This window comes from Anabrus simplex, chromosome 14 (assembly GCF_040414725.1).
Source record: "Anabrus simplex isolate iqAnaSimp1 chromosome 14, ASM4041472v1, whole genome shotgun sequence".
NCBI classification, from domain to species: domain Eukaryota; kingdom Metazoa; phylum Arthropoda; class Insecta; order Orthoptera; family Tettigoniidae; genus Anabrus; species Anabrus simplex.
Genome location: NC_090278.1, coordinates 69,331,547 through 69,352,340, shown reverse-complemented (window position 1 = coordinate 69,352,340; position 20,794 = coordinate 69,331,547). Strand labels below are relative to the sequence as shown.

Below are 20,794 nucleotides of genomic sequence, written 5' to 3'. Positions count from 1 at the left end.
TATTTCTGAATATTGTGAAGGGATACAGTAGTATCACAAGAAAGAGATGATCTAGCAGCACCTGATACAGTGTGGTTGTGGAAAGTCAGTATTAATTGACTTGACCCACAATGGGCGACTTGCACACACTCCACAGTGTGATGGCAGTAGTGTCAGACCTGTAGCTTAGATCCTTTCCAAGAGAGCAAATATGACCTAGCCCACCATAGCAGCTCATTTGGATAAAGGAACCGATGTGAAATCGACAGGTTGTGGGTTCAGATCCCACTGGAGTCTGGTTGCCCATTTTTGTTCTGTAGTTAACATCTCTTCAATATGCGCTACCGTATGTCCTCATGTATTTGATGCCCTTGGCTTTTCGAGACAAAGAAAATGAAAAAGAATAAAGCTTGCATATAAGATGCCCCCAACGTAGAACGATTCCTCTTTGAAGCAGGTACAGGTCGGACAGCAGCACTGATGACATCACACATATTAGTGTATAGTTTCGTCCGTGCAAGCCGTGCAGTGAAAACGCGCATCAAAGTCATGCAGTATGTCTGTATTTTGTAGTTAAGAAATGGAAAAAAAATGTCATATGGCTTTTCGTGCCGGGAGTGTCCGAGGACAAGTTCGGCTCTCCAGATGCAGGTTTTTTTATTTGACACCCGTAGGCGACCTGCTTGTCGTGATGAGGATGAAGTGATGATATATGTTAAGAAATGTTTACTTCCGTAGCATATTGCAGTTCCGATGACGTCGCACAAATAGGCAAACCGTTTCATATGTCCATCCTGCGCATTGCAAGCACACATCAGTCATGCAATATGCCTGTGTATTATAGTCAAGAATGACCACCAGCGTAATGGTTAGCACAATTAACTGCCGTTCTCTGGGGCTTGAGTTCAATTCCCAATAAGTTACTGCCAGAGATTTAAGAATTGCAGGAAAGTTGGTATGCGGGATGAGGAGACGAATTTACTTTAGTTAAGACATATTCACAGTTTTTGCTATTGATATAACAGGCAAGATCATCAACAAAGTGATCATTTAATATCTTGTAAGTCAGGCCAATATAGGTATTTTTTTGGGGTGGTAGAAACAATCCTATCATAATGATTGTTTTACTCGTCAACGTACCTAACAAACAATAACAGGTTTCTAGTTTTACGGTTTTCAGAGACGCCAAACAAATCATACTATGCTATAATAAAAACCTGGAGACAACGAACGTACAAAATTGAACCCATGTCCTTCCGGGTGAACTGAGATCATTTTTACTACCTTGGCTAGGCATCTCCTCCATGCTATCATGGAACCGGATGCCAGTTGATGAGTATGCATTATTTGTAACTATATGTTTCAGCATTAATTAGACATGCTATATACGGGGTAAAGCAGCACCTGAACTGCTTTTTAGAATGACAGACTATGGTTTAAACAAGTGCATCAAACTGCAACTGCAAATTTCACTGAACAATCTGTATTCTTGTGCAGCAAAAGTTGCAGAATTTCAGCACTGACCTGTAATTCTTAGATATAGTTTTAATACACTTGGGGTGAAATATGACCACAGGCAGAGTTTAAGGGTTAAGTTAAATAATGAGTAAAGAAGATCTTTTGAAAAAGTTTGTTTTCCTTTTGGTTAAATCACGTAGTGAGGGAGAGAGGGACGGTATGTGTCCACTAATACCTAATATGATTTCCTCTTACTGCACAGTTCGTTCTTGATGGTTTGGCTGCATATGAGAAGAATACTACAGCAACCCCTACAACATTGTTTGGTCCATTGATGATGTTGAAAGCAGCCTGTTTGAATAACCAGACATACATCGATCGGCTCATCACACCGTTTATGAGAGTTCTCCTTCGAATGACCCGTGAACATCTTAATCCGTCCGTTGTGGAGCAGTCATCCAGCACAGGTAATTGAAATAAGCAATACTAAGCTATGCATCAGTGCTTTGTTTCATAACATACTAAAATTTCAGACCTGGCTGCCCTTTCTTCATCAGTTATGGCAGCCAGGTCTTAAAGAATGAAAAAAGTTTTCGAAGCAGAAGGAGAAACACAAGCCAAATTTGCAGTTAATACTCTCAAGACTTAAATGTATATGGATTGATTAAAGTGCTCCAATGTGGGCGTAAAATAAAATAAAATAAAATAAATAAATAAATAAATAAATAAATAAATAAATAAATAAATAAATAAATAAAGCAGTAACATGGCATACTTAATGCTAATTTATATCAAGGGAAGTTCTTTGTGTTATTTATATGTTAGTGATACAGTGTGTAATTGAAAAAGCAATATCTGTTACATTTTCTGTGTCAACTATCCCCTTAGGAAGTGAAAAGGAGAAAGACTTCCCTGTCCAAAGATTGTTTTCACCATTTTCTGATTTTCATCAGTTTCAGTGAATTTCTCAAATATTTTCCTTTGATAATTGAGAAGTTTTTCACACTCTTCGACCATGAATTATTATTCAGTGGTTACATTTGGCCATGTGTGAAAGGAGGACTTTGGCTGCCATTTTGAACGAACAGAACTTTGAATGACTGGAGTGGAAACTCAAAGGTGCGAATTTCAACATTCGTGCCACCTCTGCACGCTTAAAAATGTGGATGCCAGTTCACTTCCAGAAGGATTTAATTTTATCTTCATTAGTAAGCTTCACAAGTTTTTCCCCCCTTATCCATAACTAGGCTATCGCAAGAAAAATATGCACCATGCTAGTCAACTTCACGCATTTGTTCCTAACCTGTAGGTAGGCTATTATGCAACAAATCTTTGCTACCTTTCGCTGTATCAGTCAACACAGAATAAATTTCTAACTTCTGATTGGAATGCAAAATACAGGCGCAAACAGACTCCCTCGGTTATTACTTAGCAATCTCACCGCTAACTGGAAAGCAAAATTGGATTTTCCTTGCTCCCCGAAGGTGCAACTTATCCTGTGATTTCCAGGAAATCAAGGTCTTTCCCCGTAATTAATCAACTTTCCCTGACCTTTCTTGTGTGGCAAGGGCTCTTACCTGTATTGGAAATCATGTTCCTTTCAGTAGGGATGACAAAGAGCATTTTTCAGGGCTAGGAAAAATGTGATAGTCCTAAACGCTAATCACATGAAATAAATTTCATGTTTAAAGCCTGTATTGACACAATTTCATAATAAAAGTCTTAACAGTGACTTGTTGTTAAGATAAACAGTGGATTATATTGTATCACATTTTAAAAATGTATATCTTTATTGTATCTTTTGGGATTTGTTTTTACTTAATAAGTGGCTGAGGATGTTCTGGAAGAGGGGACAAAATGTGTCTCACTTGATTTTAATTGTATTTTAATAAGTAAATTCATTGTCTTTGTGATATTGATAAGGTGGACTTCTCTAAAAAAAAAAAAAAACCATTTAAGTGGTAATAGTGAAAATTTGTCATGTGATAAGTGAGGTATTTTTATGTAGATTTAATATGATGGGAATTGGAATTTTGAATTTACAATGTTCTAAGGAAGAAATTCCATTAACGACAAATGCACTGACAGAGATTCACTATATAAAAAACAGAGCTTATATAATTTTGGATTTCATGTTATGTTCCATATATATATTTCAAAGTCTACATCTTTGCATAAGTATATTGTACTCGAGATGTTCTGAAAGGTGCATGTTTGTTATAGGTGTTGATCTGCTGATTCTGAGTCTGGACCTGGTCAAGAATCGGGTTGTGGTCATGGGAGCCGACATGAGGAAGACTTTCATTGGCAACATTCTGGTTGGGCTCATCGAGAAGACACCGGAGATTAAAATAATGAAGGCTATAGCAAAGGTAGTAATCTATCTCCTGTATATATAAAAATGGATATATGTGTGTGTTTTTTTAAATATGTAACTCTGAACACATTGAGAAATTTCAACCAATCTTAGTACACATACGACTTACTATCTGGAAAAAAAATACTATGGGACTTGGATACCCCTAAGAGTAGGAATGTGAGGGTGTATCTTGTAAAAGTAATTAAAAACCACCAATATTAGTATCAAATCAGTAGTTCTCTGCCAGGTTTGAACCCACTATCTTGGGATCCGGAGGCTGTCACACTACCACTGATTCACAGAGGGAGCTTTCAGATAAAGGTGAATACAGATAGAAGAAAACTAGGAACACAGAACAAACTTAAAATGAACCCAACAGGTTCGTTGGGGGCTCAGAAGAAATTAAGGAATGGGAAGTAAACCGCCGTGGCCTTAATTAAGGTACAGCCCCAGCATTTGCCTGGTGTGAAAATGGGAAACCACAGAAAACCAACTTGAAGGCTGCCGACAGTGGGGTTCGAACCCACTATCTCCCGGATGCGAGCTCACAGCTGCGCGCTCCTAACCGCACGGCCAACTTGCCCGGTACACTTGTTTAAAGTGGCCCAACATCTAGGTCACCGCCTCAGAAATGAATGTAAGACCATGGATTGATGAGTAGAAAGCCTGTCTACTAGAAGATGACGGTGTATGGTGGCATGGAGATTGTCCTTGTCCTTCCATGTATTCATGTTTGTCTGACATGTCATTGTGTTTATTGTGCTATCATCATGTTCCTATCTGTCTATAAATGACATGACACTCTGTGTTTTGTATATAACCATAAGAAGTTGTTACGGTGTAGGATTGTCAGTTCATCATGTGCTACATAATAAATTGTTCTCTTGCTTTCTCTCCTTGTAGATGCTGGAAGACTGGATGAAAAACAAGAATCCCATCGCTATTAACCAGATGCCCACTTTGAGAGAAAAATCCATCCTGCTGGTGAAAATGATGCAACATGTGGAGAAACGTTTCTCAGAGGACTTGGAGTTAAACGCTCAGTTTCTGGATATAATCAACTTTATATACCGGTGAGTGGTTGTTTCTTCTTTGTCTCTGCCTTAATTCCCATGTTTATTATGGGGTCACGGGGCTAGTTGGCCATGCGTTTAGGGGCGAGCAGCTGTGAGGTTGCATCTGAGAGATAGTGGGTTCGAACCCCACTGTCGGCAGCCCTGAAGATAGTTTTCCTTGGTTTCCTGTTTTCACACTAGATAAATGCTGGGGCTGTACTTTAATTAAGGTCACGGCCGATTCCTTTGCACTCTTTACCCTTTCCTACCCCATCATCGCCGTAAAATGTATCTGTGTCAGTGCAACGTAAAGCAGGTTGTGTCAGTGTTTCCTCCCCTTCCCCTCCTTCTTTCATTTTTCTAATATCCCCTGAATGCCTAGGCATATGAATATAAGTCTCCATTGGCTATGATGATGGGCAGTTTGCCAACTTCATTTATTTGTGCCTGCCATATTTGGTCAGAGGGCAAAGATCATTTCGTGAATTTATGGTTTCTGTGTTTACAGTGTTGACTGCATATTACGTGTTGGGTAGTGTATGGTGACAGTAATGGGGCAATGAGAGGACAAAACCTGGTGTCTGCACATAGCCTGCTCATGTCGTAAAAACACCAAGGGGTCTGCTCAAGGCTTGAAGTCTCCATTCAACGAACAAATCACCATCAACAGCGCCGTATACCCTCACCCTATATGAGCACTGCAGAGAGGATTGGAATTGAATCCAAACTTTTGGCACACAATCTAGTGATTAGAAATTGCATACCACCACCCCTCCTACCCTTGCTGTTGCCACAAAGAACGCACACACGAAATGCTGTCAATGATGTACAGTTTTATTTACACATTATTTACACATTACACACACACAAACTAATAAACTGCCATCATAAACAGATCACTGCTACGCTCGAACAAAACACTGTTGCGGAGAATAAGAAGAAGACCGCACACTCTTGCATGTCAACCAACTACCAACGCAACAAAGACTTGCACTCATAACTCTCACTAAAACAACTTCTGTTAACAACTCAAGGCTGCCTCTTTATATACATTGCCTGGTCAGGCTTTTAGAAAAATATGACAGCATGTTTTTATCTTTAAATAAACAGCATGTATTCTCGTAATTTTGAGAATCTTCAATAGCCTATTTACAATGAATGGATTTTTCTGTAACTCTCTAGAGCCAAAGATACGTTGTTCCGGACTGTTACCGTGTGTTGCACAATATTGTATTGGATTTATACACCATACATACAGGTGATAATAAGTTACATACTATTAATTAACACATTAGAGACGCCGCTCGTAGAAACAACGGGTGCACCATTTCATTACTGCTGGCGGAACTCGGACAATCTACGGGCACGTTTTAACTGTAGCTAAAAATAGTAGCTGCCATTTCACCGAGCTGTGACTTCACTAGGATACTGTTGAATGCTTCTGAAAATCCACAGCCTGTTTCAAGTCATTTGACCGGGTCAGGTATGGAATGAATGAAGCCCCCATCAGTGGCGAGGATAGGAATTGTGTCGGCCGCCGAAGCCTGTCGCACTCCTCTGGGGCAACAATTAATGAATGACTGAGGAAGTGATATTGGAGAGTGTTGCTGGAATGAAATATGACAGGGAAAACCAAAGTACCCGGAGAAAAACCTGTCCCGCATCCCCTTTGTCCAGCACAAATCTCACGTGGAGTGACCGGGATTTGAACCATGGAACCCAGCGGTGAGAGGCCAGCGCCGCTGCCTGAGCAATGGAGGCTTGTAGAATGCTTCTGTAAGCATAAAATATACTAGTTATGAGCATAAGTCGGGAGCTCTTCTTTCAGGGCATTGATAACACAGCCACATTATTACATAACCGGGTCAGGTATGGAATGGAATGAATGAAGCCCCCATCAGGAGCGAGGATAGGAATTGTGCATCATCGTTGACTGTCAGTTGTAAAATGGGTAGGAAAGTACGTACGGAACATGCGGGCGGTAAGAGTGTGTGTTAGTGAGGCAGGCTTTTTTGTGTAATTCTTCTGAATATTTAGTATGTGTAATTAAAGTGTACGAAATTTCAACAATGAATCTATAATGGATGTTCTTATTTAAGACGCGAGTTCTGAAAACGAGGATGAGGATAACAATTACACACTAAGTAAACATGATAAATCTGGTGCTTCAGGCAAGTAAATGTAGATAATGAGCTAATTTTAAATTGATGTTAAGTGTACCATAGTTTTATACCGCTTCCTGAAGTGGGTTCTCTAGTACTGTTTTATACCGCTTCCTAAAAACGTGGGTGTTTCCCGTGTACCTCCAGCAACTCGATGCAACCCTGTCATCAAACAACAAACTGTGCTAAAGCGAATTACTGGTTGTAAACAAGGATACCGGTGCAAATTGTCCAATTAGGTTACCATCTGTATTACAGTGTTTCAGCAGATGTGTTCACAATAGTAGACAGATTTCAAAATATTAACCAAACTGGCATCCATAGCTGCGTCAGATTTTTTTGGTTTGTAAAACTTATCATCTTCATAAATTTATATTTAAAAATTGCTGCACTATTATGACAAAACTCATTTTTGTGTAGAAGAAAGTGTGATCTTTCTAAATATCCCAAAAGTTGTTATAATCATGGCTGCCCTAACATTGAAAAAATTTCAAAAACCATTAAAAATCCTGTGATTTCTGGAGGATAGCACATTAAAATATGGCCGTCTCCAATGTCTTAAGTGTTCTTACCTAAATAAACTCATATTAATACCAATCAAACAGCTTAATACACTTTCAAGCACACGCGTTCATTCACTTTGTGTTGACCCTTGATCATAGTCGGTTATTTTTAACAAAAGGCTAGGTGTTGAGTAGTAGTTCTGTTTTAAAGTACGGTAGCGATTTATTGTCTGGTAGCCATGGGCGGAAGCGAAGTGACAATCAAACAACGTGCCGACAGTTATAAATCGGAACTCTTTTACGTAAGCGATAGAGATATATTTGTGTGTTGACATTGCAGTCAAAGACTTGAACGGAAGAAGAAAAGTGTTTTGGATAAACACTACAAGAGCAGAAACCATGTGCTACTCAAGGAGCGATTTTTTTCCCCCCAACCAGCATGAGAACAGCGTGGCGTCAAGCGGTCTCGAATGAAGGACGATACCATTAACAATTGGCATGTTGTACTTCAGTCATCATTGAAATTCCTCTTCCTTGTAAGTATGTTGTACTGTGATAAATGAATACATTCAGAATAGTATATTTTATTTTGAAATTGTATTTGTAAATGTGAAAATATGTATATTCGTGTGTGTGTGGTTTTTTTTAAATGTTGATGTTTGTCTTATTTTCCATAGTGTTTTCAAAACTCATGATGAGCAATGTGTGATTAAACAGTATGATTTTACTTCCAACTTTAGTGTGTGCAATTTTGCAAATTATGCCTACTTTTAACCAATTTGCTACCAAATGCTAAATTTGAGAAGTATAGATGCTATAAAATGCTAAATTTGAAAATCAGAATGCTAAATCTCTGATTTTTAAATGCTATAAACCATGAGCTCTAGTGATTAGGTTTAGATATTGCTCATGTCATGCCTCTGGTAGAAACCAGCAAGCCAGGTGTGGTTGTGTACGGGCCTCCACCAGTTTGCTCTGTCCATCCACAGATGTTGTTCATATATGCAACACCAGTTTACATCTCTAATTTTAAGGTCCTTGAAAATCTGTTTCTCCCAAACATTCCGAGGTCTTCCTCTTGGTCTCTTCCCAGGAACACTGCAGTCAGTGTATGCTTGAAGAGTCCTGTGGGGAGCCATTCTTTTCATGTGACCATACCATTCCAATCTCTTCAGGTCCAGGGTCTCCAGCAGGCTTCTTTCCAGTCGTTTTCATACTTCACATATTTTGGAAGCATAATGTTTTATGTTTCACAGAGAAGTAGAGGAAAGGCTACCACATGGCATGGAGGCATAGTACCAATATAAATGGTCTGTTATTGGACATTATAAATTTTCCAGCTAACTCATTTCTGGTTGCCAGCGTTTCGCCCTCATGTGCTAGGTTGGGCTCATCAGTTGGTACCTAGCACACCTACTAAGACGCTGACTAGTGCATACCGTGGAGGCCACCGCGTAGGCTACTTGGAGCCACCGGCAGTGCCAATGCACTATGAGAGACTGGAAAATTTAATAATGTCCAATAACGGACCATTTATATTGGTATTATAAATTTACTCATTCGAGACAAATATTTCAGATTCCCAATGGGAATCAACATCTATATCATGGAGGCATAGTTGTTTACAGACAGCCCTGTGATCATTGGAGATGTTGAACTGGAAGTTCAGACTCAACTGGCTATGTGGATTAAGACGTTGAAGGAGTGGGGTTTCAGAATAAGTAGAGAGAAAAGCAAAACTGTGGTCATGACATTGAAATGACCACATTGATAGGAGAGGCACTGGAATTGGTTGAGAGATTTTTAAGTATTTGGAAAGTGAAATGATGCTACCGTGAAGCGAGAGCTAAGTCAGAGAATCCAACAAACAAATGTTTTTTTAGCAAAGGATCTGAGATTTGGTATGCAAACAAGGCATCTCATTTAATTGTAAGAAAACCGTTTAAAAACTTATTTTGTACCAATACCATTCAGCAGAGACCTGGGCAACGACCTCCAGGATGGAAAGCAGAATTTAGGTAGGAGAAATGAAGTTCCTCAGAAGTACGGAAGGTAAAACAAGGAGAGACGAATTCAGAAACGGGGAAGTCAGATATAGAAAAACTGGGAGGTGGTTTGGGCAGGTGTGGAAGAAGGGACAATTCCAAGGGAGATGATGGAGTAGAGATTGTAGGAAAAAGAGCTCGAGACAGACCGAGGAAGAGATGAAAAGCCACAAACCTACTACACTGGCGTAGCAGGGGGAGAGGTGATACTCCCACGTGGCGCGTCCCAGTTGGCGGATAGGGGGGTTCTAACCGGCTTGCCGGCGGACTTGAGGGAAATAAAATACCTCTCGCGGACCAAACACACTACCCCCTGTGGGTGGAGGACGCAGATGAAGAATACACCCACGGTATCCCCTGCCTGTTGTAAGAGCCGACTAAAAGGGGCCCAATGGGCGCTGAACTTGGGAGTGTGGATTGGCGACCACGGGGCCCTTAGTCGAGTCCTGGCATTGCTTCCACTTACTTGTGCCAGGCTCCTCACTTTCGTCTATCCTGTCCAACCTCCCTTGGTCAACTCTTGTTCTTTTCCGGCCCCGACGGTATTAGAGCATTCGAGGCCTAGGGAGTCTTTCATTTTCACGCCCTTTGTGGCCCTTGCCTTTCTTCATCCATTACTTCATCTTTCGAAGTGATGGATCCCTTCTTTCCTTTTTTCTCTCTCTCACTTTACCCCCCTGTGGGTGGGGAACGCAGACAAAAAATACACCCACGGTATCCCCTGCCTGTCATGAGAGGCAACTAAAAGGGGTGACCAAGGGATGATTGAATTAGAACCATGAAACTACTTTCGATTCGTACCATCACACAGGGAACACCATAGGTTGCCTGTACTTGCGAGTAGTACCACTATGTTAGGTACGAAATAGGTTTGTGATTAGTAGCAGCCAAGAGCCTGGCCGGGGGTTTTCCAGTACCCGTGTGAGCAACACCGCGGGTCTGGGCGTTGCCTGTGAGTTGTACCACTTTATGAGCGACACCGTGGGTCTGCGTTGCCTGTGATTAGTACCCACTATGTGAGGAACACCACGGGATAGTGTGGTTAGTACACCTAGGTGAGGAACCTCATCGGTTTGCATTGACTATGAGTGGCGCCATTGTGTGAGAAACACCATAGGTTTGCGTTACCTATACGAAGTACAATACTTGTAAGTAGTACCACCTTGTGTGGAACACCGTGAGTCTTCGCTACTTTTGATTAGTACCCCAACATGACAAATACCATGGTTCTACTTTACTCGTGACATGTACCATTCTGTGGGGCCTTTGATGTGGATTTTGCACCCTGTAGACATCAAGCATCATTGTGTTTTATAATTGGTCCCTTGGTCAGTAATACTGTTATTTACAATCTTTTTTTTAGTCTGATCCACTGTTTTTTGTTTGTTTTTTGTTTTTTGTTGGGTTCATGTCCATCCATTCATTCATGACATTATGTATTTTATTTTGGTCAGTGGATGAATTTGAACATTTTCTTATTTCATTTCGTACCATTAGGGGCTGATGACCTCGATGTTAGGCACCTTTAAGCAACAAGCATCATCATCATCATCGAGTTGAAAAGACCAGGTTAGAGAGAATATTGGAAGATAACATGTGGAGGTGGAAGGAGTATTTAGAGAGAGAAGGAGAAGAATCAGAAGAAGACGACAACTTGTTTTAATTTTTAATGCCTTCTTCGAAAGGACCAGTTGTAGCTTTTTAAAAAAAAAACACATTGTGTTGGGCAAAAGATGATGCTCTTTGGAGGTGTTGTAGGTCCCAAATCACCATTAATTTGATGTTATGTTCTAATGTAAGAACTGGATTGGGTTAATGAAATTTTAGTATGACACTTCACAGTCTAGGAATGGATATTGGCATTATACTACATTAAGACGATGCTCTTGAGCAAGATAAACCCATCAGAAAATCTAGGAATTAGATAGAATAGAATTGTTAGCTGACTTTGTATACAGTCCATGCCTTTGTACTGTAATTTGTTCCAATCGAAGACATCATTTCTTCAAGGAAGACTTTTTAATACTCTTGATTATTTTGCAAATGTCAACACAAAATTTCTTGCTGTCAAATATGAGAATTGAGGTGGGTTTCATTTCGTCTCATTATAGGACCAGCGTGTAGAGGCGCGCGGTTGTGAGCTTGCATCCGGGAGATAGTAGGTTCGAATCCCACTATCGGCAGCCCTGAAGATGGTTTTCCGTGGTTTCCCATTTTCACACCAGGCAAATGCTGGGGCTGTACCTTAATTAAGGCCACGGCCGCTTCCTTCCAACTCCTAGGCCTTTCCTATCCCATCATCGCCATAAGACCTATCTGTGTCGGTGCGACGTAAAGCCCCTAGCAAAAAAAAAAAAATTATAGGACCAGACCAGCGAAACTGATTCTCTTGAACAAGTCTCATCCAAAGGACTGTTTGCCCCTTGTGGTCCTCCCAGTACTTTTTCACATGTTCCAATCTTGGTGACCTTTCTGGTGTTGAAAATATTTTTTTGCTGTGAGTTTTAGTGTTTCCTTTAATGTTTTAAATGTTATTTTACTTTGCAGGGACGAGTCTCTGAAGCATTCGGAACTAAGCACCAAGTTAGAACCTGCCTTCATGCAAGGTCTGCGCTGTAATCAGCCTTTAATCCGAGCCAAATTCTTTGAGGTGTTTGATGGCAGTGTCAAGCGTCGCCTGTACGATCGTCTGCTGTACATCATGGTGTCGCAGAACTGGGAACCTATGGGACCTCACTACTGGATAAAACAATGTATCGAACTTGTTGTTATGTCTGTGAATCCAGGTAGCTATTTTTGTATTTTTCATTGCTGGCTGGAACTCTCAAAAGTATGACCTCCTAAGAATTTTGAAGACTTTTCCCATAGTCGTCAAGTTGTCCTTTTACCGGAGTTCACGGAGGGTCTCAAGAAGTTACTTTATATTTATTTATTGTATCAGAAGCAAAATATGGCATGTTAAGAAAGAATGCATACATAAAAATACGTGAGCAACACTGTTTACTCACTTTTTTTTTTTTGGACCGAAAGCTGGCCACTTGAAGTGCATTAGTTGTTGCCTTCAGCAGCAGTAGCGGTGATTGGGGATTAAAAGTGCTGGGGGAAAAAATATACAGACAACAAACAGTACCTGGGTTTGTGGGATATAGCGGATGGGGGTGGGGGTGGGAGTTCATATACATCAAAACTGAAGAAACAAGCTACAAAATGGTTAGTTTTTTGATGCTCTCTGAATTTTGACGGAGAGGTAAAAGTTGAGAATTTACGAATTAGAGTGCGGTAATAATAGTTTTTTTAAGATTTTGATCCAATACTACACAATAAAACTTTCACCAATGGAACAATATTATGCATTTATTACAATTAAATAGAAGTACGGCATGATTATACAATTAAAGTCATTTAGTATTTGACTACATACTAAGAAACTAACAGACACTGAAGAGAATGCCAGGCTGACAAATGCGCCTGTCAAGCGAGTGAATCATACCTCAGTGTCCATAACCTTGGCAATAAATAAATAAATGAACAAATGAATAAATATACACCCCTGCTACCCTTACAGCACGTGCAAAGTCTCCACTACTTGCTGTAGTGCTATACAGATTGGTTAGCTGGGACGAACAACATTTTGTGCATATGTCCGCTAATAATTTTGTTAATTATTAGGGAAAATAAACAAAAGAAGTAGCTGATAAGACAACAGGGCTTGTACAAATTGCTTTTTTAAATAATTCCTATAATTCCTAGTTTCAGCTGGCAAAAATGCAAATAAAATTGTAATATGTTCTCCAAAAAGTAGGGGGGGGGGGGCAACTGCCCCCCTCGATCCCTTCTAATCACCGTAATCGCCGCTACTGTTCAGCAGGTCTTCCTCTGTGCAACTGGCTGGACATGTACTACTTGCAATAAATGGGCTGTGGTCTTACTCTCCTCTGCATTCACACACAATGTGGTATCCCACTTTATGATGTTTGTCTTGCATCTCGTGCCACCTGAACGCAGTATATAGTTATTTCTAAGCCACACAGTATGCCATGCAGCAGGGGAGAGGGATGTTTATTTGGCATCAAATCTTCATTTAGATGCTAACTTTGTGGTCCGCCACTGTTGAACCTTTGCGCTTGGTGTGATATTCCTGCAAGTGCCTCCTGTGGGTAGAATTAACACCCACGGTATTCCCTACCTGCCGTAAGAGGCGACTAAAAGGGGCTCCAGAGGCTCTCAACTTGGGAGTGTGGATTGGCGATCACGAGGCCCTGAGCTGAGTCTTGGCATTGTTTCAACTTGTGTCAGGCTCCTCACTTTCATCTATCCCATCTGGAACGTTTGAACTTTGGGTGAGATGTCATATCTGGGTAACCACCTACACTTAGAATAATCGAAATGCAGCAGTATGGAAATGGCAAATCAATAAACCAATAAAGTAAACACGGCCATAATTGTAGTACACTCACAAATAATTAGGGATCATTGAAGAATATGACTAAGTCATGAACTTGGACACTAGTCCGACTAACGCGGTAACGTAAACAAACAGCAGTCCATCCAAGTATGGCATGCCACGAAAAGGATTACAGCTCTCCACAAAATCCATGCGTATACAAGTACTCAGATTTCAGTTTCAAAGTGAAGCGTTTTAGCAGAGCGCACAAGGAAGCATTTTACTGTGTCCATTTTCCAAAGGGACCCGAGGTAAGTACAGATAAAAAAGGGGCATGGAAATACGTGTGACAGTAATCAGGGAAAGAAAAGGAGCTGCAATTTCATAATAATAATATATTACAACATATACCAAAAACGATATTTACATGCCAAAGAAAGTGAACAGATGATTAAAGAGAGCAACAATATTTTAAAAAATAGATACTTCGGATTTTAAAAATAAATGGGACGACCATTAAATAATACAATTTTCTATCCAAAACAGCTAGAATCAAAACAAGAGATGAATTTTACAATAGTTTTCATTAGGAGTATCCTAAAAATGCTAAACAGATATTACCCATTAATACAAAATTTTAAAAGAATTTTGAACAGGCATATAGGCCACTGTACAATCGCAAAAGAAGAAGAAAAGAGAACCCCGGGACAGGAACGTGGGGAAAAAGGAAGGACGAGGAAGAGAACAGTACCTAAGGCTGGCAACAGGGATTAGGAAAGATAGAAAATACAAGTATTAATACAATCCTGAAATTCGAACAGAAACTAGGCGTTAATATGAATACAGTTAATCCTATTCTTGCGTTTGTTCACCAAGTGTTTTAGTATCCAATGGTTCATATCACTGTATTTTACACATAGTAGAAAGCGAAATTTGGAAAAAATCGTAGTGTAGTTCCAAGACAAACACCATTGTCAACAGCTCAGACTAGTGATATTTAGTAGCGTGAACAGTGTTTAGCAGCCAGTTCGGCATGAAGAAATAGGGGAATACAGCTTTAAAGAGAAAATTAAGTATGGGAAGAGAATATAGATTTAAAGTTCGCTCACCCGTCCAGCAGTCCTTGAGCTTCAATCATGAACGACAAACACCATTTTAAAAACATTGCACTCGGACCAGCCGCTAGCGCAAATAAAAGAAAGTCCTCCTTCCACACAAGTCGTTTTCTTCATCCAACTCGCCGATAGAGCCCAGAGCAGGCCTTATTTATATTACGATGGAAACGTCCAGAAAAGACGAGAGCAGAAGGTACACATTGCGCAGCGAGGTGATAGGGGAGGAAAGGAGGGAGGGCAACAGTGTGAACAGTACCAGCTGGACGGGCGAAGAGAGCACACACACAGAGGTTAGTAGCAGCATGTCGAGCGTAGCAGACGTAGAATCACGTAGAATAGTAGAAAAAATAGGAGCACGTTATACATCCGACCTTCCTTGGTCAACTCTTGTTCTTTTCTGACCCCGACGATATTAGAGCACTCGAGGCCTAGGCAGTCTTTCATTTTAATGCCCTTCATGGCCCGTGTCTTCCTTTGGCCGATACCTTCATTTTTCGAAGTGTTAGAGCCCTTCCATTTTTTCCCTCTGATTAGTGTTATATAGAGGATGGTTGCCCAGTTGTACTTCCTCTTAAAATATTAATCACCACCACTACCTCAATAGATTATAAAGACGGTAACTTGTTGGCAGTGTCCAAATGGAGGATTGGCCTTGTTCTCTGTCTTGGCAGTTATTTCTTGACAAATTTTAGAAGTTGTTATATCAACAAGACAGTGGAGTTTTTCCAAAGATCGGGGACATAGACAACCAGTGATAATCTAGTATGTTGTTGTTTTTTAAAAGATTTTACTATAACTGTTAGGTTCTTCAGTCTGCCTAAGCTAATTTTGAAAAAAAAAAAAATGGTAACAGAATTATACCTAAAAAAGAAACAACTTAACTCATAGAATACCAGAGAGTGCAAAAGTATTCTTCGGCGAGCAAGTGAAAATTGCCAGGAATGCAATAGCGCTCCTTATGCAAGCAGTTTTGTATACGCTTGTAGTTCTCAGGTGTCCAAAAGATAGCAGCACAAAACAGATGATCTACATAGAATCAGCGAAGCCTGTAGTTTCTAAATCTACCGTAATATTGTTGCACTAATCGCTTTATTTACAGAGATATGATTTTATTTTTCCAACTACAGACTTCATCTTTGCTGCCAGGATGTTGATGGAAAAGCACTGGGAAAAAGGGAAACCATTTTTCTACTAATCCTAGACATCGAAAAGGCTTATGGTAGTGTACTAAGTGAGCATATCTGGAAATGCCTGAAAGATATGGGAGTTTGTGACGGTCTTATTGCAAAAGTGAAAATGCTGTATGATAAAACCAGAAGTTGTGTACAAGTGGGTAGCAGGCTGTCCAAATGGTTTGAAACGAAGAGAGGAGTACAGCAAGGCAGTGCTGTGCTTTGTCACCCCTCCTATTTATCACTGTGATGGATGCCATAATAAAGCATTGAAAAAGGAGCAGTAGGACTTGCAAGCTTTCATCTTTGCAGATAACTTGGTGATTTTGGGGTGAAACCGAAAATGTTGTGAAGGTAAAACTGCACAAATGGAGTCAAGAATGTGAGATAAGGTTTAAATGTCAACAAGGCTAAGATGGTGGTGATGAAGTTACAGAGGGGAGATGACAAACCACAAATCAGAATAAATGACACCATACTGGACAGTGTTCCAACATTTAACTACTTGGGTAGTATAGTATCAAAAGATAACTGTGCATCAAATTGAAATGTCTGCCCACGGTAGCTGAGGCCATACGATTATTATTATTATTTATTACTGTGCAGAATGTGAGGTGGTCAGTCAAATTAGCAAGGCCACTCAATTTTCCCATCAAGTAAGACAACTGCCATGGGATAAACAAGTACCATTGAAAGCTAAGATTACATTATATAAATCATATTATACACCCATCCTCACTTATAGCATGAAAACTACCATGTTAAGGAGACAAGATGACTCAAAACTCCAAGCTGGAGAAATGAAGTTCCTACGCACCATGATACAGAAGACCAGGAAGGACAAGTTCAGGAATGAAAATGTGTAAGAGGAGGTGGGAATAGGAGACTCCCTACTACAGAGGATCCAGAAAGCAAGACAGAGGTGGTTTGGCCATGTAAGAAAGATGAGTGCAAGCAGGACTGCAAGAAGAGAGTATGAAAGGGAAGTAAAAGGAAACAGACCAGTGGGCAGACCCAGAGGAAAATGGACAGATCTGGTGAAGAAAGATGTCAAGGAGAGAGGACAAAATTGGGAGAAGATTACGAGGGAACAGTGGTTCATAGACAGAAAAAGATGGAGGGGGCTCGTGCACCACACCCAGGCATCTAGAGATGGTCAACCATGATACTTTGATACCGCATACTTTGTACACCGTGCAAGTTTGTGAGTAGGAAAATTGCCTCTGCCATGTAGGATGTGTTCCAGAACGATGATGATATAGCCAAGTGTATTAAAAGAGTCTGTGCTGATGGTGACTACATTGAATCTGATGAAGATGTCTCTATATCAGGGTCATGTAATAATGATGTTATTTCAGAGATAGGAAATGAGTGTAGTGATAACATTCCACAGTACCATAAACCTCTTGGTACTATCGTTAGTGAAAGTGACAGTTGTACTGATTAGGAGAGTGATGGAAAAGACAGTGTAGGCTGTGATTTAGGCAGTAACGACAATACCTATATGCATAATGCAGGGCTTAGTGAAGTGTTGGTTGGAATTGGCACCCAGTTTGAGCCCTCCCCACTGCATCATGAAACACCATATCCTAAGGTATATTGAAATACAATATTTTTAAAATTAGAAACTGTAGTGCCCTGTGCATAAAGATATGTTTGAAAACCTTAATGGCACTAAAGGTGTAAAATGAAAGTTTTCAATGCAGCTGAACTGGCAGAGGAGGCAACTCATCCATCTGGGGATAGTACAGAAGGAATCCACTGCCATGTGGGAAGAGGAGGGATCCTCGAAGGCTAAGGGAGTAAACACTGAAAGAAAATCCTCTGATCCATTAGGCTTAGCAGGTCAGCAAAAGAGTGTTTATTATGTATTGCTTTCAATCTAAGAACGAGCCTCGGGTGAAAAAATAAACCAAATTTAGGCTAAACTCCATGTACCCTTGGAACGAATGACAACGCTCCAGAGTTTGAAGATAATCCTAGGAATACAGGAAGTAATATCAATGAAAGACAAAATGCTCGGACTGGACTAAAATACAAACATAAACTGAGAATAGGAACTCTAAACGTGATAACTCTGACAGGCAATAGTGAAGAGATTGTAGATATGATGGAAAGAAGGAAGATTCATATACTGGGATTGAGAGAGAGAAAATGGAAGGGGACAAATTCAGAATTATTAAAAGGAGGTTGCAAACTGTACTGACATGGTAATAGAAAGGAAGCATGAAATGGAGTAGGTTTGCTACTCCAGAAAGATATCACACATGTCACAGATGTTACTTTTGTAAATGATAGAGTAATAAAAGCCAGATTAAACTTGGGGAAGAATAGTTCTACAATAGTACAAGTGTATGTTCCTCAGCAAGGATGCAGTGATGATGAGAAAACAGAGTTCCTGGATGATTTTTTTTTTAAGTTGCTTTACGTTGCACCGACACTCATAGATCTTATGGCGACGATGGGACAGGGAAGGGCTAGGAGTGGGAAGGAAGCGCCCGTGGCCTTAATTAAGGTACAGCCCCAGCATTTGCCTGGTGTGAAAATGGGAAACCACGGGAACCATCTTCAGGGCTGCCGACAGTGGGGTTCGAACCTGCTATCTGGATGATTTGGAAGATCAAATATGAGAAGACATTGTTATGATAATTGGGGATCTTAATGCCCAAGTTATGGCTGATAGATCTGGATACAAGTTGGAGATTGGCCCTTTTACTACACATGGAACAAGAAATGTAGAGGGCGAACATATTACAAATTTTTGTGGAAGAAAACTATCTTTTAATAAAAAAACATTATTCAAAAAACGGGAAAGCCATAAGATTACCAGATATGGCTGGGATAGGAAATCAAAGACAGTTATTGATTATGTGATAGCTGATAAATTAATTGGAGGAAAAGTGAGGGATTAAAAAGTTATCCCAAGTGAAAGCTTGAATAGCAACCACAGTGTTATAGTAGTGGATCTAAATTGCACAGTTAAAGCTACACCTGCAGTAAAGAAAATGCCAAAGATTAAAGAATGGAAACTGAAAAATGAAGAAATCAAGAGGGATTTTCAAAATTTGATAGCAATTAAATTGCCAAAATATGAAACAAATAAAATGCATTTGGAACAACAATAGTTAACTGTGCTGTAGAGGTATGTGGTAAAATGAAAGGTAAAGTCAAGGAGAAAAATTAAGTTGGTGGAATGATAGAGTAAAGCATACTATTAAAGAAAGAAACATAGCAAAGAGAAAAAAAAAAAGAAAGAAAAAAAAAAAAAAACGATGTTGAGAAACAAAATCCGACTCAGGGAATTGTAGCAAAGGACGATGAAAAAATAGGAAGACTGGAACAGGAATACAGAAATAAGAAACTCCAGGTAAAAAGAGTAGTGAAAGAAGGAGGAGAGCTGGGAACTGTTCACCCGAAGAATTGAGGAAGATAGTAAAGGAAATCAGAAAATGTTTTACGGGTTAATGAAAAGTAAAACATCAGATAGGGAAGAAATTGAAGCTATTGAAACAGAGGACGGGATTATTATCAGAGACATGGTAGGAATCAGAGAAGAGATGAAGAGTTATTTTGAAAAATTATTGAATGGGTAGTGTGAACAAGAACAAGTTACCAAAGTCACTAATGAATTACAGAAGGAACAACTTCCAATTACTTGGAAAGAGACAGAAAATACCCTGAAGGAAATGAAAAGTGGAAAGTCAGCAGGAGCAGATGAACCAACAGCAGACATGATTAAGGCAGCTGGAAGAGAATAAGTTGCCAGTTGACTGGAAAAAAGAAATCATAATACAATTGTTTAAAAAAGGAACCAATTACAGAGGCGTCACCCTTTTGTCACATTGCCTTTAAGATAATGGAGAATATTATAGAACAGTGAATGAGAGAAATAACGGAAGATCAGTTTGAAGAGGAACAACATGGATTTAGAAGAAGTAGAGGAACCACATCCAGCTTTTTCACTCAGGCAGCTAAAGGAAAAATTTTGGGAAAAAGGGAAGGACTTGATAATAGTGTTTTTGGATTTGGAAAAAGCATATGACAGGGTGGAGAGAGGAAAAATATGGGATTGTTTAGAAAAACATAACATCCCAGAAGCACTAATTAAAAATGTTCATGTGTTGTATGATGGTTGTGAAAGTAGTGTGCAAGTGGGAGATGGAAGATCTCAGTGGTTTAAAACAAGAATCCAACAAAGGAGTTCTCTTTCCCCATTGCTCATATCATTTCACTCATGGATACTATTATAAAGGAACTCAAAGAAATAGATAAGGAAGATCCGTGTTTTTGCTGATGATGTTGCCATTTGGGGAGAAACTGAGGGAGATGTTCAGAGGAGATTGGATCTTTGGAACACCAAGTTTAGAGAATGTAAGTTAACTCTGAGCAAGAGCAAAACAGTGGTAATGAATATTAGTAGGACAAATACACCTTGTAACCCCACCCTCGACGGAGAGAAGATTGAATGTGTGAATACCTCTAAATATCTGGGGAGTACAATACAAAATTATGGAAGTGCCAAGAACAAAGTGTTGAACAGGGTTTAAAAAGGATCCAACTTC

The 20,794-nt window shown here is 39.8% G+C and overlaps 1 protein-coding gene across 1 annotated transcript in view; it reads left to right on the top strand.

Annotated features, from left to right (window-relative positions):
• The window catches only part of Nipped-A (Transcription-associated protein Nipped-A), a 347,371-nt gene that overhangs the window by 178,229 nt on the left and 148,348 nt on the right, over positions 1–20,794 (top strand). The window contains exons 40-43 of the mRNA XM_067157840.2: positions 1,700–1,904; positions 3,661–3,809; positions 4,700–4,869; positions 12,109–12,347. Coding sequence (XP_067013941.2) covers positions 1,700–1,904; positions 3,661–3,809; positions 4,700–4,869; positions 12,109–12,347 — 763 coding nt within the window. The remainder of the gene's footprint in view (positions 1–1,699; positions 1,905–3,660; positions 3,810–4,699; positions 4,870–12,108; positions 12,348–20,794) is intronic.